The 18,868-nt window shown below is 41.7% G+C and overlaps 1 protein-coding gene and 1 long non-coding RNA gene across 4 annotated transcripts in view; one reads left to right on the forward strand and one right to left on the reverse strand.

Moving 5' to 3' along the window:
* Nucleotides 1-18,868, forward strand: part of SLC12A2 (solute carrier family 12 member 2) — a 116,274-nt gene that overhangs the window by 65,549 nt on the left and 31,857 nt on the right. For all 3 annotated transcript variants that reach the window (XM_077291466.1, XM_077291448.1, XM_077291457.1), the window contains exons 6-20: nucleotides 279-418; nucleotides 1,779-1,889; nucleotides 2,803-2,911; nucleotides 3,173-3,300; nucleotides 3,390-3,474; nucleotides 3,788-3,936; nucleotides 7,823-7,930; nucleotides 9,178-9,301; nucleotides 10,159-10,260; nucleotides 11,153-11,308; nucleotides 13,052-13,151; nucleotides 13,636-13,747; nucleotides 15,376-15,516; nucleotides 16,116-16,222; nucleotides 17,216-17,295. In XM_077291466.1, the coding sequence (XP_077147581.1) occupies nucleotides 279-418; nucleotides 1,779-1,889; nucleotides 2,803-2,911; nucleotides 3,173-3,300; nucleotides 3,390-3,474; nucleotides 3,788-3,936; nucleotides 7,823-7,930; nucleotides 9,178-9,301; nucleotides 10,159-10,260; nucleotides 11,153-11,308; nucleotides 13,052-13,151; nucleotides 13,636-13,747; nucleotides 15,376-15,516; nucleotides 16,116-16,222; nucleotides 17,216-17,295 (1,752 nt within the window). The remainder of the gene's footprint in view (nucleotides 1-278; nucleotides 419-1,778; nucleotides 1,890-2,802; nucleotides 2,912-3,172; nucleotides 3,301-3,389; nucleotides 3,475-3,787; nucleotides 3,937-7,822; nucleotides 7,931-9,177; nucleotides 9,302-10,158; nucleotides 10,261-11,152; nucleotides 11,309-13,051; nucleotides 13,152-13,635; nucleotides 13,748-15,375; nucleotides 15,517-16,115; nucleotides 16,223-17,215; nucleotides 17,296-18,868) is intronic.
* Nucleotides 10,259-18,868, reverse strand: part of LOC143808625 (uncharacterized) — an 86,301-nt gene continuing 77,691 nt past the window's right edge. Inside the window, exon 3 of the long non-coding RNA XR_013221983.1 lies at nucleotides 10,259-10,381. This is a non-coding gene — a long non-coding RNA (uncharacterized LOC143808625). The remainder of the gene's footprint in view (nucleotides 10,382-18,868) is intronic.

Here is an 18,868-nt window from a genome sequence, read left to right on the forward strand (position 1 = left end):
CTCGGTATTCAGAAAACTGGGAGATTTGCAGAAGCTAAACCGGCGATTTTTAATAAAAATACCAGCAATCAGCCTAGTAAATGGCACATCGCTGGAATCGGCGTCTCTGCACTTACATTTTCTGCTTTTGAATGGGATAGCAAAAACCTGCTGACAGATTCAGAAGTCAAGCACTGATTGGCCCTGGCAATCTACCTGCTGTCCTGTTACACTATTCAGTCCTCTATCGTCCATAGGAATGTACTGCTTGTTTATAATATTGTTGTTCTATGTTTTAGGAGGGGCATACTACTTAATATCCCGAAGTTTGGGACCAGAATTTGGCGGTGCAATTGGCCTAATTTTTGCCTTTGCCAATGCTGTTGCAGTTGCCATGTATGTGGTGGGCTTCTCAGAGACTGTTGTGGAGTTACTACAGGTACATAAAATATTATATTTGTATACCATGTATACCATGTTTTTCGATGTCTTGTATGCCATATATATTCATGTACACACAGACATTCGTGCCGTATTGCTATTCTACCAGTGATCAATGAATAGACCATTTTTTTTCTCTCCTTAGACATAGATGATCAGCTTTGAACACTGCAATATTTACATTTTATTAGATTTATTTTAAAGGATAATTTGGAATATGTTCATATTTAAATGATTTAACAAAATAAATCTTCAATTTGTAAATATTGTATTTTTGACAGGAAGCTGAGAGGAACAGATGCCCAAGAGAGTAACATAAGGCACACTTAACAAACAGAGCGAGCCCCTGTTAGACAGTACAAACACTGCTCCGGATTTATAAGAATTAGTATTGGTAAATCTGGGCTAGTGTAAAGGCACTCCGTCACGCTCCTGCTAGTGATGTGTGCTGGTGGAAAGGATAGCAGCACTATATAGTAATAGGGTTGCCTTTGATGATGGCAGTTCTCAGAATTATTTCACGGTCCATGTACGGACTGCAATGCCTGTACTGGCCACGAGTCCCAGACCCCAAATTACAGCCACATATTGATTTGGGATGCCAGCAGTCAGTCTGGGCATTGCTGCATGTATGGACTTTGAGATACACCAGTGTGAACCCAGTCCTAAAGAATACAGGGCAGCCAGACGGATATTCTATCAACACTGATAAATAGCGTAGACATCAGAGTGAGTAGCTCATTGGAAAAAGTTTTAGGAGATTTGACTAGAAGTATAGAGTATTTCAACTCGTTCTATAGTTATAATTTGTGCTTATAAGACAGTAATTTGGTGGCTGTATGGACTCGGACTGAAAGTTTACTTTATTCAGTTTGGGCGTATTCCTCTTACTTTATATATAAAATCATTTTTCCAATTCCCGGCCTTAGATTTAGTCAAGTTTTCCTGCACCTCTTTCTAGAAACGCCACAAGTGCCAGGTACAAGGGAAGCGTGCTAGAAGATGATTGTGAGCGGGGTGCAATGATGCTGTCATCAGCTTCTCGCCCTGGCCGCGCTCCAGGAATGTGCTCTAATAGGAATGCCTTACAAATATCGGCTCAGTATGCCTAGAACTTGTGTTGGCCCTCTCTTAGGAACGCTACAGGGCTGTTTATGTCCAATGTGCACAGAAAGAGTTTTGTGCTCTATCTCCTAGCCTGCCGCTAAGTGAATTTGGGCAGACAGTCAAAGAACGGTACAGTCTAATGGCCTGGATGAAATTAAGAACTAATCCTGCCCATGTTATGATGAGTGTGCATATAGATTTCTACAAATTCTACTTAATATGAAGGATGACTCTGTTAATCTCTGATGTAGGAAAACAACGCTCTTATGGTGGATGAGCTGAATGACATCCGCATCATAGGTGCCATCACGGTGGTGCTGCTGCTCGGGATCTCTGTGGCTGGGATGGAGTGGGAAGCAAAAGTAAGTAACTGAATGCTGAAACTGATTGCACAATTGGGAGTCTGCACCTAAAAGTGTATAAACAGTGCCTGCAAAATATTCACCCACCCCAACCAACTGTGACCATTTTTATTTTATTTTATTGTGAAGAAAACAATAAAAAGGACAAAATAACTGAAAACTTCAGTGTGTATATCTACTCACCTCCCTAAAGTCAGTATTTTGTACAGCCTCCGTTTGAGGAAATTACAGCTGCAAGTCACTTTGGATAAGTCTCTGAGCTTTCCACATTTTACCACTGGAATTTTTGCCTGTTCCTCAAGGCAAAACTGCTCCAGCTCCTTGAAGTTACATATTTTCCTCTGGTGAGGAGCAATCATCAAGTCTGACCACAGATTCTCAATTGGATTAAGGTCTGAGCTTTGAATAGACCACTCCAAACGTTTACACATTTCCCCTTAAACCACTCGAGAGTTGCTTTAGCAGTATGCTTTGGGTCTTTCCCTTGTTGGAAGGTGAGCCTCCGTCCCAGTCTCACAGGTTTCGTTCAAGAATATCCCTGTATTTCGCACCATCCATTTTCCCTGTCCCTTCTGTCAAACAGCCCCACAGCATAATTCTGCCACCACCATGCTTCACTGTGGGGATGGTGTTCTTGGGGTGATAAGCTATGTTAGTTTGGGGACAGACAGTGTTTACCTTGGTGGCCAAAAAGGTATATCTATTTTTTAGGGTATGGAGTAGCACAAGGTACTACACCATTTCATACAAGGTCATCTAGTAAAAAACGTACATATGTGATGCCAATATATTTATTATTTTGCAGCGCAGTCTCCCACTGTTACTATATTGAGTAAACCCAGTCTTTTCTGGAAAACTCCTATATTTTTATAGTAAGGATTTGGTTACATTGTTTTACATCATGTCTTTACAGGCCCAGATCTTGCTGTTGGTGATTTTAATATTGGCGATAGTTGACTTCTTTATAGGAACGGTTATCCCCATGGAGGACAAGAAGCCTAAGGGATTCTTTGGTTATAAAGGTAAAGTATTTGTTTTTCTATAGGAAACTGCTGAAAAAACATGTAGATCATTACAGATTGTCCCAATAGTGGTGCTTTGGTCACACTGACACAAAGCTGTTTGTCAGGTCGTTCTTGCTTCATGTTAGATGCATAGATAAAAATGTCCATTTTCCGAGGTTGTCAGTCTCAGCTGCAGTTAGATATGCTGTGAGCAGCCTCCTGTGTCTGCCATCCAAGACGTCATATAATCGGATTGCTTTTACTTTTCTCTTTCTCCAGCTGAAATCTTCAGTGAAAACTTTGGGCCAGACTTCCGGAATGGAGAGACCTTCTTTACCATATTTGCCATTTTTTTCCCTGCTGCGACTGGTATCTTAGCAGGGGCAAATATCTCAGGTGATCTTGCGGTAAGTATCATCTGTGGAAGTAGGTATCAAAAACGAGATTTGTTGCACAGGTGACATTAAACCATGTGTCTGTTCTTTATATTTTCCAGGACCCTCAACAAGCCATACCGAAAGGCACTTTGTTGGCCATTCTTATAACAACTATCGTCTACGCGGGTGTCGCAGTGTCTGTTGGTAAGGAGCATGAAATAATGGTTCCCCAAGGATCTAAATTATTTTATGATGTACAGTTGTGGATTAAGATCTTGGCCACCTTTTAGGTTTTTTAAGACCTGTGAATATACCTTTCAAATAGAAGTCATGCAAAAGAAATGTGGGTAATTCTGTGTGTGATATATATAGTGGAAATCACAATAAATGTTTTCTTTATTCTCAAAACTGCTACAGCAACAGAAAACAAAAATGTCAGACCCCCTTGCAAATGCCCCTGTTGCCTTACTCCAGGTCTTCCTACATCCATTTGACTTGTCCTTCTTTTCTCCACCAGGCTCCTGTGTGGTACGAGATGCGTCTGGGATCCTTAATGACACCCTGTCCTCTGCGGTGTCAAACTGCGCTGATGCTGCTTGTAAATTAGATTATAACATTTCTTACTGTAAACCGGATTGTAAATATGGACTCATGAAGAGCTTCCAGGTATCGCAGTGAAAACGTTATCTTTTGTTTGTTAGGAGTGTTGTTTCTCCAAAACTAAGCATCTTCCCCATATCAGTAACTTATGGAAGTATGAAACCCCCCTCCAAAGAACAGTTACCCTGCTAGTACATCATCGGTTAATCTATAGGTGATAAGCTTGGTGACCGGTTAATAGAAAGTTATAGTTGTATGCACATGACAGCTGATCAAAAGCTTCATCGCTGTGATATAAACAATTTGTATTTAATTTTTAATCGGCCTTTCCTGTTTACACGCTGTCACATCTCTTTTTTTGCCCGATGGACACCTTGTAAACTGGGGTATGCCAAACAGTTTAAGGGCCCGCACGGCTCTAAACATGAATGCAATACAGAAGATATATGGGGTAATTTACATGTAAATGGCATTTTCTATCCTTAGTCTGCTTACTGGAGCAGCGGCTACAGGGAGAAATTTTCTTTATTCCCTATGGAGCCACTGGCTTCCAGTCATCAGGGTGGTGCAGGGAGTGGATACAGTACCCGCTCACTACACTGCTGTCATCTCTCCCCAGGACATTGATTGAAACCATGCTGTGCACAGGTATGCTGCAGAGCAGACCAGCATTCGGTGTGCGCGCAGCAGGCTTACATTCATTGTGCTGGGGAGAGGTTACAGTATAGTGAGCGGGGACTGTACCTGCTCCTGCGCCACCATCACGGCTGGAAGTGGAAGGCTGCAGAGAGAATATAGCTGCCTCTCCACTAATATGCTAAACAGGGTCTAAATGCTGTTTGCTTTCAGATTACCCCTACATCTACAGATAAATAATGGTTCTGGATAGGACTGGTTCTCTTAAATCAGATTTGAGAGAACAATATCCCAAGACTCCTACTCCTGCATTAAAGGGAACCTGTCGGCAGGATTGTGCACAGTAACCTAGAGACAGTGTCAGGTCAGCGCCGTTACACTGATTACAATGATACTTTGTTTGATTAAATCCATCTTGTGGTTGTTGTTTAACCCCTTACTGACATCGGACGGTATAGTACGTCCGATGTCAGCTCCCCTGCTTTGATGCAGGGCTCCACGGTAAGCCCGCATCAAAGCCGGGACATGTCAGCTGTTTTGAACAGCTGACGTGCCCGCAATAGCGGCGGGTGAAATCGCGATTCACCCGCCGCTATTAACTAGTTAAATGCCGCTGTCAAATGCAGACAGCGGCATTTAACTACCGCATCCGGCCGGGCGGCCGGAAATGACGTCATCGCCGACCCCCGTCACATAATCGGAGGTCGGCGATGCTTCTGAATGGTAACCATAGAGGTCCTTGAGACCTCTATGGTTACTGATCGCCGGTAGCTGTGAGCGCCACCCTGTGGTCGGCGCTCACAGCACACCTGATTTTCTACTACATAGCAGCGAACAACAGATCGCTGCTATGTAGCAGAGGCGATCGTGCTGTGCCTGCTTCTAGCCTCCCATGGAGGCTATTGAAGCATGGCAAAAGTAAAAAGAAAAAAGTAAAAAAAAATGTGAAAAAAATATAAAAGTTCAAATCACCCCCCTTTTGCCCCAATCAAAATAAATCAATAAAAAAAAAATCAAACCTACACATATTTGGTATCTCCACGTTCAGAATCGCCCGATCTATCAATAAAAAAAAAGCATTAACCTGACCGCCAAACGGCGTAACGAGAAAAAAAATCGAAACGCAGAATTACGGGTTTTTTTGTCGCCGCGACATTGCATTAAAATGCAATAACGGGTGATCAAAAGAACGTATCTGCACCGAATTGGAATCATTAAAAACGCCAGCTCGCAAAAAATAAGCCCTCAACCGACCCCAGATCATGAAAAATGGAGACGCTACGAGTATCGGAAAATGGCGCAATTTTTTTTTTTTATTATTTTTTTTTAGCAAAGTTTGGCATTTTTTTTCACCACTTAGGTAAAAAATAACCTAGACATGTTAGGTGTCTATGAACTCGTAATGACCTGGAGAATCATAATGGCAGGTCAGTTTTAGCATTTAGTGAACCTAGCAAAAAAGCCAACCAAAAAACAAGTGTGGGATTGCACTTTTTTGCAATTTCACCGCACTTGGATTTTTTTTTCCCGTTTTCTAGTACACGACATGGTAAAACCAATGATGTCGTTCAAAAGTACAACTCGTTCCGCAAAAAATAAGCCCTCAGATGGCCAAATTGACGGAAAAATAAAAAAGTTATGGCTCTGGGAAGGAGGGGAGTGAAAAACGAACACAGAAAAACGGAAAATCCCACGGTCATGAAGGGGTTAATCTTTGTTTGCAGTTTTCAGTTAATAAGATTCTCATGCTCTGGGGCGGCCTGTGGGGTCTTCATGTGGTGCCCTGCTTACATATTCATCTGTATGGGCTTATGACAGGTCACTGATCCTTCAATGACTTGTCCCCTATTTTAAATACTGCACATAATGGTGTTTGGCTTTGAAAAAAAAATGTACCTAAAGCAAAATGGCGCCTGCTGCGCAGTAGCATCTGTCACTCACCAATAGATGCTGCTGTTTCTTGCTGGAGCCAATTTTTAATTTTTTTTTCCTCCAACAAAATGCCGGCTTGTGCTGTCGGTGCCATTTTGTTGGATAAAAAAAAGCAACCAATTGTCTCCAGCAAGATGGGTGGCAGCGCATGCGTAATAGCATCTATTGGTAAGCGATAGATGCCACTACGCCGCCGAAGCCATTTTTTGGGAGGTAAAAAATGTTTTCCAGTGCCAGCAATATTATATTCAGTATGTAAAAAAGGGGGCAAGTCAGTGAGGGATCAGTGAGCTATCATAAGCCATACAGATGACTATGTAAGCAGAGCACCACATAAAGACCCTCCACAGGCCGCTGCGAAGCACAAGAATCTCATTAACTGAAAACTACAAATACAGATTAAACAACAAAGACAAGATGGATTTCATCAACCCAGGTATCATTGTAATCAGTATAACAGTGCCAACCTGACACTGTCTGTAGGTTACTGTGCACAATCCTGATCTGCGTTAATGTTTTTAGCCGTTGGGCTGTATTCACATTTCACTGTTTTCTGGTCCGAGTACATACCACAATCCCTGGAGCGACCAAGGTCTCCTAAGCCCAACAAACAGCCATATGTATTCCTATGAGATTGTTCGTTCACATATGGAGACCTGCGATCAGTCTGGCGATTGCATTTTTTTTTCTCGGAACAAAACCTGTGAAGACATGTGAATTTTGCCTGAGGGCTCGTTCAGGTGAACGTATTTCATTTCCATGTGCTGCTGTCTGTATGCAAAATGCTTATCATACCGACAGCACACTAACCAGCATCAATGAGGTAGTGCACATGAATATTTTTACATATAGATCGATTGATATGCGGATATAAAAATGGACATATGGATGGCATACAGATGACCATATGGATGAAAAATCAACATTTTTTTTTTCTGGATATAAAAAGGATGTTTTTTTCATTTGCTCATCTGAGCCCAATAATGCTGGGATCGACAGACAATCTAATGTATTTGGGAGCTTTTCAAGTCTCCCCCGACAGATGAAGGTAGGCGAGAGAATGATCCAGCACGTCGGATTTCCAATGGTAGATTCTCTTTGTATTTTGGGGATAAGCCATCAGATGAGTTTGGCAGTGACTGTCTCATAGAGCACAGAGGAGCGCTCGACTGTGCGTCCCCCCTGTACATGGGGAACCCGGGAGAGATGGCTGCTGACCATCCGATATCTATCGTGTTCTTTCAGAATCACTTGTCCTATCAAATGTAATCCAGCATGAGTATATAATTAAATTGTTCTATAAATGTCATTTGTATCGGACGTCTGATCGTTTGCCTGATCCTATATATGTGATTTATGAATGCATTATGCCCTCCCTTTATAGGTCATGAGCATGGTGTCTGGATTTGCACCACTTATTACCGCAGGAATATTCTCTGCCACGCTTTCATCAGCCCTTGCCTCATTAGTCAGTGCACCAAAAGTTTTCCAGGTGAGATCTTTCTTCTGCAGGCACGGTAGTAATACCATCAGTTTAATCTGTGAGGCGGACCTCGTTGATGAGGCACCCCCAGGTTTACAGTAGTGATACCATCAGTTTAATCTGTGAGGTGTACCTCGTTGATGAGGCACCCCCAGGTTTACTGTAGTGATACGATCAGTTTAATCTGTGAGGTGTACCTCGTTGATGAGGCACCCCCAGGTTTACTGTAGTGATACGATCAGTTTAATCTGTGAGGTGTACCTCGTTGATGAGGCACCCCCAGGTTTACGGTAGTGATACTATCAGTTTAATCTGTGAGGTGGACCTCGTTGATGATGCATCCCCAGGTTTACTGTAGTGATACGATCAGTTTAATCTGTGAGGTGTACCTCGTTGATGAGGCACCCCCAGGTTTACGGTAGTGATACTATCAGTTTAATCTGTGAGGTGGACCTCGTTGATGATGCATCCCCAGGTTTCCAGTAGTGATACGATCAGTTTAACCTGCGAGGTGTACCTCGTTGATGATGCATCCCCAGGTTTACGGTAGTGATACGATCAGTTTAATCTGTGAGGTGGACCTCATTGATGAGGCACCCCCAGGTTTACGGTAGTGATACTATCAGTTTAATCTGTGAGGTGGACCTCGTTGATGATGCATCCCCAGGTTTACAGTAGTGATACGATCAGTTTAATCTGTGAGGTGGACCTCGTTGATGAGGCACCCCCAGGTTTACTGTAGTGATACGATCAGTTTAATCTGTGAGGTGGACCTCGTTGATGAGGCACCCCCAGGTTTGTGTGATACAGAAATGTTTCCATTCTGCACAGGCCTTTCACTGTTGCATCCATCTTTGGTTTATTGACAGACTCCTTTTTATGCTTTTTCTTTTTTTTTTTTTTTTTCTTTTTAAATAAATGTTCTTCTGTGTCTGAAAGTTTTTGGAGAAACTGTGGCCATTTTTGAAAAGGCCTGTGTTGCAATCAAATTCTTGTTTTCCTCCCTGCATGTAGTCTCGGCACTATGTAGGGGCCACTTCAGTGTTGTATATGACATGAATAGACTGCTCACATAAGGGCTCAATATTCCAATAAGGCTCGGTGCCAGCTCTTGTCAGAGCAGGCCGTAGCCGGCTGATTTCTCCTTACATTTTTATATACGGTATATTTGTCCTGGATGGTTACTCAGATTGTGTGCTTTGTTTGTGCCTGCAGATTTTCCATCTTCCTAAACATAATCTTTATTTTCTCCCAAGGCCCTATGCAAGGACAATATTTATCCAGGCCTTCAGATGTTTGCTAAAGGATACGGCAAAAACAACGAGCCTCTTCGAGGATATCTGCTCACTTTCTTAATTGCGTTGGGATTCATATTAATTGGTTGGTGTGTTTTTGTTCGTTCTTTTGGGGGGTTGGGGTAGGTTTTTATCAAGATCCTAATCTGTGTATAAAGCAAAATGATTGCTTTTGTTTGACACCACATGTAACGATGTCAGCCAGTGTTCTCCAGATGGCGACTGAAATGGTGGCAAATATGACCAAAGATATTATCAGACTCCCATATTTTGTGTAAAAGCTGCAGCCGGTCATTCATTCAGTCCACAGTGTAGTGTAATTGCTGCCATCGTTCAATTCACAAACCAGTATAGGGATATGTTCACACAGCGTGTTTGTTTGTTGTTTTTAAAAGCATTTTTTTCCTCCTCAAAAATGCAGTATGTTGGCAGTTAAAACGCTGAAAGAATTGACGTGCTGCAGTTTATGGGGAAAAAAAAAACTCTGCAGCCAAAAAGAGCCAGGAAAAGAAATGCACTGTATGATTTAAGACTTTAAAAATGTCATCTTTTATGCTGCTAATGTAAAATGATGCCTTTATCCGCACAGAAAAAAAAAAAGCAACAAAAACATTGCTCGAACAAGACCTAAATAGGTCAGGCCGAGGTCTAATGCAATTGGAAGAAAATAAGATTGGTTTCCAAACTCATGATTTCCATTTTTCCCTATTTCTTGGAGTCCTGATTGATTTTTAGATCTTTTTTTTTTGTACAGTTTAGTTTCGTGGAAATGCAAGACTGTACGTGTCTGAATGGGGACTGAATACAGAGCAGGTTGCATGGCATTTAGTGTAGCTGGTCTGCAGTGAGGCATCAGTAGTGGAGGACCCCTCTGGAGCTGCGATTACTGTAGGAATAATATTACATCTGCGTTATTAAGTGTATGTGTTCTTTCTTTTTCAGCTGAACTGAATGTGATTGCTCCCATCATTTCCAACTTCTTTCTGGCATCATACGCCTTAATAAACTTCTCAGTGTTTCACGCTTCACTTGCAAAGTCTCCGGGTAAGACTCCCTCATAGATATAAATATATACAGATGTGTGTGAAAAATAGGTGGGCGCATTTTATCGCATGTTTTGTGATCCACACATAATACATGGAGGGAAAACGGCAAATATAGGGTTCTGTGAAAAAATAAGAAAATCGTCTGTCAGACCCCCCCAAAAAAAAAATACAGTAGGTTGTGTATGTGTAATACATGGACCCACCAATAGGGTAATTATTGGTCGATAAACACAATAATAACGCAAAAAGGGCTAAAGAAAAGGGGCTAAAAAAAGGGGCAGGCAAACTGGCCACATGATACAAAGAATATGAGGATTAAACAATATGACACAATTACTATAGTGGTCTATTATATAGTTAAGATTTGTTTATAGTCTATTTATTATCCTTTTGGGGGGGTCCATGTGTTCTTATATACACAACGTCTTTTTTATTATTATTTATTATTTTGTCCATAATTGATCTACAAAGAATACATTCAAGGGAACTTGGCATGTAAAAAATAGCTGTTAATCTGCAGGCTAATACCATTCTGAAGCTGCCCGGTCCCAGCACTGAAAGCCCCTCTGCTGGGAGGTAATGAAGTTGATTTTCTCCCGGTGGCAGGGCTGTCAGTGCTGGCACTGACCCCGGTCCATCCCTATGACTGAAAGTCCAACGCTGCCAGGTGGAATTAAGTTAATTTCCTCCTCGCAGCAGGGCTCTCAGTGCCGGTGCCAGACCGCTTAAAAATGCAGATTAACCCTATATCTGCATGTTAATAGTGTGTGTGGGTTTTTGTTTTTTTTTTTTTTTTTTAAATATGACAGGTTCCTTCGAAGATGCATTTACTTTTGTGTCCTTTTATATAAAGCAATTTCATGGATGCCTTTTCTTCTGTTTGTTGGCAGGTTGGCGTCCAGCCTTCAGATACTACAACATGTGGGTGTCCCTTCTCGGAGCGCTCCTTTGCTGTGGAGTGATGTTTGTTATTAACTGGCAGGCTGCTCTTTTAACATATGTCATAGTGATTGGGTTGTATATATACGTAACATACAAGAAGCCTGGTAAGTTAGTCTACTTTTACAGCTGTAGGATTACAACTCATAGGCCATATACATCTTCTTATTTCCGTAATATGAAATGTAAGGGAATTGTGTACTCCAGAAGGGAGACATTTGTTAGCCATTGTCTTGCAGGCGGAAGAGTTCCCTATAGGTGGCACTAGAGACAGTTTCCTTCTTTCTGGAGAGGATCTAATTTGCATACTTGTTCCCAGGAGCTTTGCCTGTAAGACTTCCAGAGTACGAGTTGGATTTCTGCAAAGAACGCCTGTTCTCCCCCTTCAGAACGGCATAAAAAAATACTCTTCGGAATGTAATCTATTCTGAGCAATGGCAGCTTTATATGCGGTGACATTGAATCCAGCTCTCCTCTTCCCTCAGAGCGCACCGTTCACATTAACCTCTGTAATGGCTTTGAGCACAGTAGAATGATGGAAAATGTTGGCCTTTCATTGGGCACAATGGTATTGCAATGGTTCCCCTCCCACAGATGGAATTGAGGCGGGCTGTGAATAGTGGCAGGGCACATTCCCCCTAAGCTTTGGAAAGAAGCATTTCTGTGGGTGGATTAGTTAGGATCTCATTTCTAATGAGCCAAACTATGCCGCGGCTTTAACTCCAAGGTCACAGTGGTCCGTGCTGATCTGTGAAATGATTTGTAGAGAATCCCACCCATGTGCTCTGTTCATCTGTGGAAACTGTGTGACCTTCTCATCCCCTGCATGTAATATGGGCATTACAGAATAGTGCAGGTAGTTGGGGGCATGCGCTGTAATATTTAGGCTTTTGGCTTGGCAGACTGTGTGCTCGGTATATGTACATGGTAAGAAAATCATGCAGCTTGTGCCTGGTAACAAATGTCTTTGTAATGAGGGGAAGGCAGCAGTACATGTCCTAATTGAACACATGGCAAGCATCCTTCCAGCCCTGCAGAATATCACATTGAAGTGTGGTTTACAGGAAGCGCCATTAATTCCTCTTCTGTTCCTGACTGGATCATTCCTGCAATGTGTTCTTATTCACTAGGGAAAATAAATTCTAGATGTACCGTCATGAAATAAAATGTCGTAGGCTAGGAAAGTGCTGTTACCATGCGAACACTGACCATTCAGTGCTTATCCCGATCTTATATTGCCATTATATCTTCTCAGTGGCCCTCGTAAAATAGTGGCTGGATGGAAATTACTGCATTACATTTGGGTGATTTATTGGAAAGGTGTCTGGCCGGCTTTAGTCTAAACTGTGTATTGCTAAATATGCCCCACTGTGTTTGTTTCTAGTGACTGTAAAGCGTAATTACACTTTCTGACTGACCTTTCATATCTATTCCCACCGATCACACAATATACCCCCGAGAAGTGTACTGGTCAGCAGATATTAACGCGCGCACAGCTCAGTGTGGATTCAGTATAAAGCATAGGCTTTGTACCTGCACTGCCCTGTCTGCGGTGGTCTATTGCGTGATCGGTGGGAATCTTGGGACCTGAACCCCCCACTAATCTGTATGCAATTCAAGTGCCTTTGAAATCAGGCAGAAAGTTTACTTATTCTTTAAAGAGCTCCGTTTTTGACCATTGTGTGGGAGCCTTCCGTTTTTTCTTCCGGAAGAATTTTTCCTGTGTCCTGCCCCTGAATTAGGCAGTGTTAGGAAATGTTATTCGCACAAATGACCAAATGTTAGAGCTTTATCAATTCTCAAGCTTTATTTCGCATTTTATATAATAACCAGAAGTTGCATTCTTCTAGATGTAAATTGGGGGTCTTCAACACAAGCCTTGACCTATCTGAATGCACTGCAGCACACCATTCGGCTGGCCGGTGTAGAAGACCATGTGAAGAACTTCAGGTAATTTTCTAGGATAATCTGGCTAATAGTTGTTTATGGAGCAGATTATCTTACATTCAGCATTAACACCCTTCATTTCTGCTGTCCTTGTCATCACCATCATGAGATGTCCCATCAGTTAATTGTGATCTACTTTAATTCCTTGCCCCAAAGGTTTTTGATGCCCATTTATACAATAACTGCTATATGTTGTAGTAGTATATCCACCCCAGGACCAGCATAGTACACTAGAACACCCTGCTGATCTACACATAAAGCAGCAAGAAAATGGTTGATAAATTACTATAGTGATGAGGCACTATACACACTTATTTAGGTTATCTATGGATACGTTCTGGGGCTCTAGAATTGTACACCTAGTAGACTTCTTATGAAGTTTGAACCAGTATCTTTACTTTTGTCTCCTTCCAGCATTTTGCTGGTATAGTAGTTACTAAGTCACAATTCATTTTCTTGTATGCATTTTCTCCCCTTTTTATAACAGGCCTCAGTGTCTTGTCTTAACTGGTGCCCCAAATGCACGGCCAGCTCTCCTTCACTTAGTGCACGCCTTCACCAAAAACGTTGGCTTGATGATCTGTGGTCATGTACACATGGTAAGCCTTTTTAAATTAAAAAAATAAATAAATATATATATATATATATATATATATATATATATATATATATATATATATATATATATATATATATATATATATATATATATGCATATATATATATATATATACATGCTTATATATATATATATATATATATATATATATATATATATATATATACATACATACACACACACACACACACACACACACACACACACACACACACACACACACACACACACACACACACATACATACATACATACATACATACATACATACATACATCAGATGGATGAAAAGGAATTCCAAGGGTTCCACATACCAGTATACTGTGGAATTGATCCTCTCACAAACTGACTCACCGCTATAAAAGAAGCTAAACTTCCCACCAGATTCTGCCTATTGCTGCAGTGTGCTCCATTGGAAATGAAGACCTCATGAGCACCAGTGACCTGACCGCTAAGACCACTGATCTGTTGCAAGGTCAGGTGACTGGTTCTAGGAACGTCATCACTTCTGGCCCAATAGGAACTATCAGGACAGCAGTGCTAGGGTATGAGGCGGATTCCAGAGACTTTTAATAATTTTTTTATTTTTTACATTTGTAAGGATGGTTTCCCATTGGTATGCATTGTTAAAAGAAGTCTTTCCAAGCTTACCCCCTTTTAAATCTTGTTTTTTTTTATTTTGTAAAAGCTTGTTGTAGAGACTGAATTACAATGTCACAGCATCTGTCTGGTTGTGGAGAGCATTGGGTACCATCTGCATGGTGGTGCCAGGACTCAACAACTTGGGCGGGCACAGCACTACTTGTTAAGGGATGCTTTATCAAAGCTACTGGGACCTCAAATCTTACATGGCTTAGGCTTCTTTCACACTTCCGTCTTCCAAATCTGCACAGGATCCGTCAAGACATTGAAATGAGGGATCCTATGCAGATTGTGGAAAACGTGTGCACTGGGCCCATTTTTCTGACGGACCCGTCGAGGCTATGTGCTCCTGTTGTGTATGCGTCTTCGCAGCGGTTAAAAAAATAAAAAATCGCAGTATTCTCACCTACCGGCGTTTCCACGCAGCGATGCTCCCAGCAGCTAGCTTTCCTAGCAATGTATTACTAGGAAGTAACGCTAGCTGCCAGTAGCATCGATAACGCTGCGCGGGAACACCGGTAGGTGAGAATATTGCGATTTGATTTTTTTTTTTTTTTTTAATTATTATTATTTTTCACATTATATCTTGATACTATTGATGCTGCATAGGCAGCATCAATAGTAAAAAGAGAGCGAGAGAGAATTTCCCTAACGGGAAATTCTTCCACGCATACTCTCTTTGAAAAGACGGGACCTGTCGCTGACTGATTTTCCAACGTGCAGAAAAAACGTTCCTCTGAACGTTTTCTCTGCCCGACGGATCGTTTTTTTACGCAGGATCCAGTGCGCAATGGATGGCCATCCGTCACAATCCGTCGCTAATACAAGTCTGAGAAAATGCAGGATCCTGCATTCTCAAAAAACAACGGATTGTGACAGGAGCTGAAAGACGGAAGTGTGAAAGAGGCCTTAGGCGACTTACATTTTCCTTACAAATTATAACCTTGCTGTATAACATTTGTCTAGGGACCTCGAAGACAAGCTATGAAAGAGCTGCTTACAGACCAGGCTAGATATCAGAGATGGCTGATAAAGAACAAAACCAAAGCCTTCTACTCCCCAGTGCATGCAGAAGACTTACGGGACGGAGCACAGTACCTTATGCAGGTGAAATCTTTATTCATATGTTTTATGGCAAAAAAAATAACCAGCATCTCACTATTAAAAATATAAGTGTGAACAGGTGCATTCTGCTGTGACTGCAAAATATGCAAACAAAAGAATACAGCAGCACTTCGTACGTGCTAAGATGTATGCAGACCATGAATACATGAAATGTGGACTGCACTACTGCTATATAGAATATACCGATCAACTGAAGGTACCGACGGATTCTTTTATGGAACCGAAAGCCTAATATTGATCAGACATGCTTCTCCTGGGCTAAAAGCCTACAAATGTAAAGGGCCGGTAGGATCCAGCACTAATTAAAACCTAAGGCTGATGCTAGGAGTGCTCGGCCAGAAATGGAGGCAGTTACCACCTCCCATAGTATACTCCAAAAAACAAAGTCTGGACCGGCACCTCCCAACAGAGTAAACCAAGTTTCTGTACATATTTTATGGCATGTGTAATGTCAAGTATACAAAAGCCACCCACTATGTCATATTATCTAGTAGTGAAGACATTAGTTACAGGAGACAGTCTTGTACCCAGTCTGTACCTGCACCAAGTCCATTCTAATTATATTTATACTTGCTTTTCAGGCTGCAGGTTTGGGAAGAATGAGACCAAATACTCTGGTGGTTGGCTTTAAGAATAATTGGATCCAGTCAGATATGAAAGATGTGGAAACCTACATTAACTTATTACAGTAAGTACGGGGAATATCTGACAATATATGAATGTTTCTTGAGCGTCCTCTGCAGTCTCGCTGCTTTACCTTTGCTCTGGTTTTCCTGACGCCATGCGTCTCTTAGCCTTGCTTCTCTCCACAGCCCCCAAAGCAGCAGAGCCGGGTTTACATTTGTGCTCTTGGCTGTTTCTACTGATAAAACAAACAGAAGAACACTATTTATGTGAGAGACACCAGAACACGACCATCGGCTATATGGTTATAGGGGAGCGGTGTGAGAAAATATTTGCTTGCTTTGGATTGCGCTAGAGTTTCACAACGTCCCTGAGCCATTATATATAGCACAATGCTCCACTTTAATATCCACCTTCGTGTACATTTTAGTTTTTTTTTCTGTAATTGAGTGTAAACATATTTTACACTGGGTTTATTTTTTAGTGATAGGATTTAGCTCTGAAAGAAAGCAAAACATTTAATGCACTCATGAACCTAAAGTCAGTTTTTCTTGACCTACTAGTCCTGCTTGGTAGGTTCATATTATGTGACCTGCACTCACAGGCGAATTCTGCAAGCGAGCTTCTACCTCGGAGCAAAATCTAGCCTGGAGTGCATCCTTTTAGTGGGTTGTACCCGCTATCTCCAGCACTCCAATGCACCATTTAGAGCCTTGGTTTTGTTTTTTAATGGAGGGGAGTACTGGTAATGACATCCCCCAGAAATCACCATTTTGTCTATTTTTTGTATAGGCAATTACTTGTATTCTTATACAATCCCTTAGAGTCACAATCCTGTGGTTTTCTGTGATGGACTCACCGGTCTTGCTGTGTTACAGTGCCAACCTGTGATACAACTAACGGTTGGTCCAGTTAGACACATGAAATTGTTATTGTACAGCTATTTCTACACTCGGGTCAGTAATGGTCTAAGAAGGCCTGTTATGGTAACATTAGATGGCACATTGTATGTACTGTACATGCTTTAATTTTTTTTTGCCCTTTCTTTTTACCCTAGTGATGCTTTTGACTTCCAATATGGCGTAGTTGTGATTCGCATGAGAGAAGGCCTAGATATTTCACATCTTCAAGGCCAAGGTAACTATGCCTAGTATGTTATACTCCGAGTAAAAAGTAGAAGTAGCAGGATGTAAGTCACGGCACTATGCTTTTTGGTTGCTCCTGACAGGAGAACCCTTGTACATTACATTTTTTGTGTTCGACTGTTGTATGTGCTGTTAATAGCTCCGTATGTGTGCTTAAAGCTGAGGCAGTGGCATCAGTCGCCCTTAGATTATAGTTGTCACCATTTAAAGGGGTTGTCACATGATGCTGCTTGCCTGGGAATGGTCCACTTCTAGTCTAAACTGTGTGCTACCCAATGCTGCAAGCAGAGCTGTGGTGTGTCTGCAGCATCGGCGGAGAGCAGGCCCGCTGAATCCATCCCTGTGATCTGGCCAGCTTCAGAGCAACGCTTACAGGCTGTTGGAAAGAGCTTGGAAGCGCTACACACCTTGCCTAGCAGATCAGTCACCTCTGATGGCCTACTTCGATGGCAGTAAACCTAAGCACCGAGCCGTAAACTGCCCCCTGTTAACAAATGAAGTAAACACTTTGAGAATAGGGGTATAATTCACACTTGTATGAATGGTACAATGTCCAATGGCATCAGGATTAAGTGTCCAGAAACCATCTACAGGAGATTAGGATATGGGTTCTGGTTAAACAGCTGTCCAGAAGCCTGATTGCCATATGCTCTGTTACATCAGATGCAAGTATTTTGGGAAGTTTATTGAAATAATTTTCTGTAATAACTTGTAGGATAATTCGTAGTTGAGAAATAAGAAGAACAGTGAAACAGATGTCATCCCTATTAAAGTTGCTTGGGAAAACCATGGGCTTGGCTTGCACTTATCACTCAGTGTAAAATACTGAGGATGTCTCTTAGCAGGAACAATTCGACCCCCCCCCCCCCCCCCCGAATATCAGGCAGTATTTCTGACATACTCCTATGGCTGCTGGAAAGTTCTTAATAAACTAACGGGTACACAAAAAAACTTTCCGCTGACCTCAATGTCATGACCTGTAAAGACAAGAATATAATAAGGATGCCAGAGGAATGTGTGAGAGGACATGCTATCATAGAAGGGGTTTTACCCTCACCCTAATTTCCTACCAGGCGTTGTATGGAGGAGACTGCGGGCAGCAGAGCTGAGAGGTCCTCGTTCTATGGCCAATGTGAAGGGGGTTGACAATAACTTTGCTGACTGATGGCACAAACTGTAAATTTTGCCTTCTCTCTTTCATGAGCAGTGAGGATTTTTAGACAATGGATGGAATGTATGACGTAGCATGGATATGCATCCACCCTTTCACTGCCACATCTGCTTGTTCTAAGCATTCATGTGTTGAGGCTTCGGCCGTCTTACTTGTTTATATGAAACTAGCTGTACTACCCGGCTTCGCCCGGGTTAATGACTGCTGTTAGCAAAATAGAATGTGTTAACAAAAATTTATTCTGCACACAAAAACCACAAAACAAATAGATAGAAATGTAATTATTAAAAGGCAAAAACTAAGCAAATAGAAGCATTTCACAACATATATTAGCTTTGTTATACTGAGAATGTCTTTGTTGCCTATATTAACCAATCAGAGCTCAGGTTAATTA

The sequence above is a fragment of the Ranitomeya variabilis genome, chromosome 1 (genome assembly GCF_051348905.1).
Source record: "Ranitomeya variabilis isolate aRanVar5 chromosome 1, aRanVar5.hap1, whole genome shotgun sequence".
NCBI classification, from domain to species: domain Eukaryota; kingdom Metazoa; phylum Chordata; class Amphibia; order Anura; family Dendrobatidae; genus Ranitomeya; species Ranitomeya variabilis.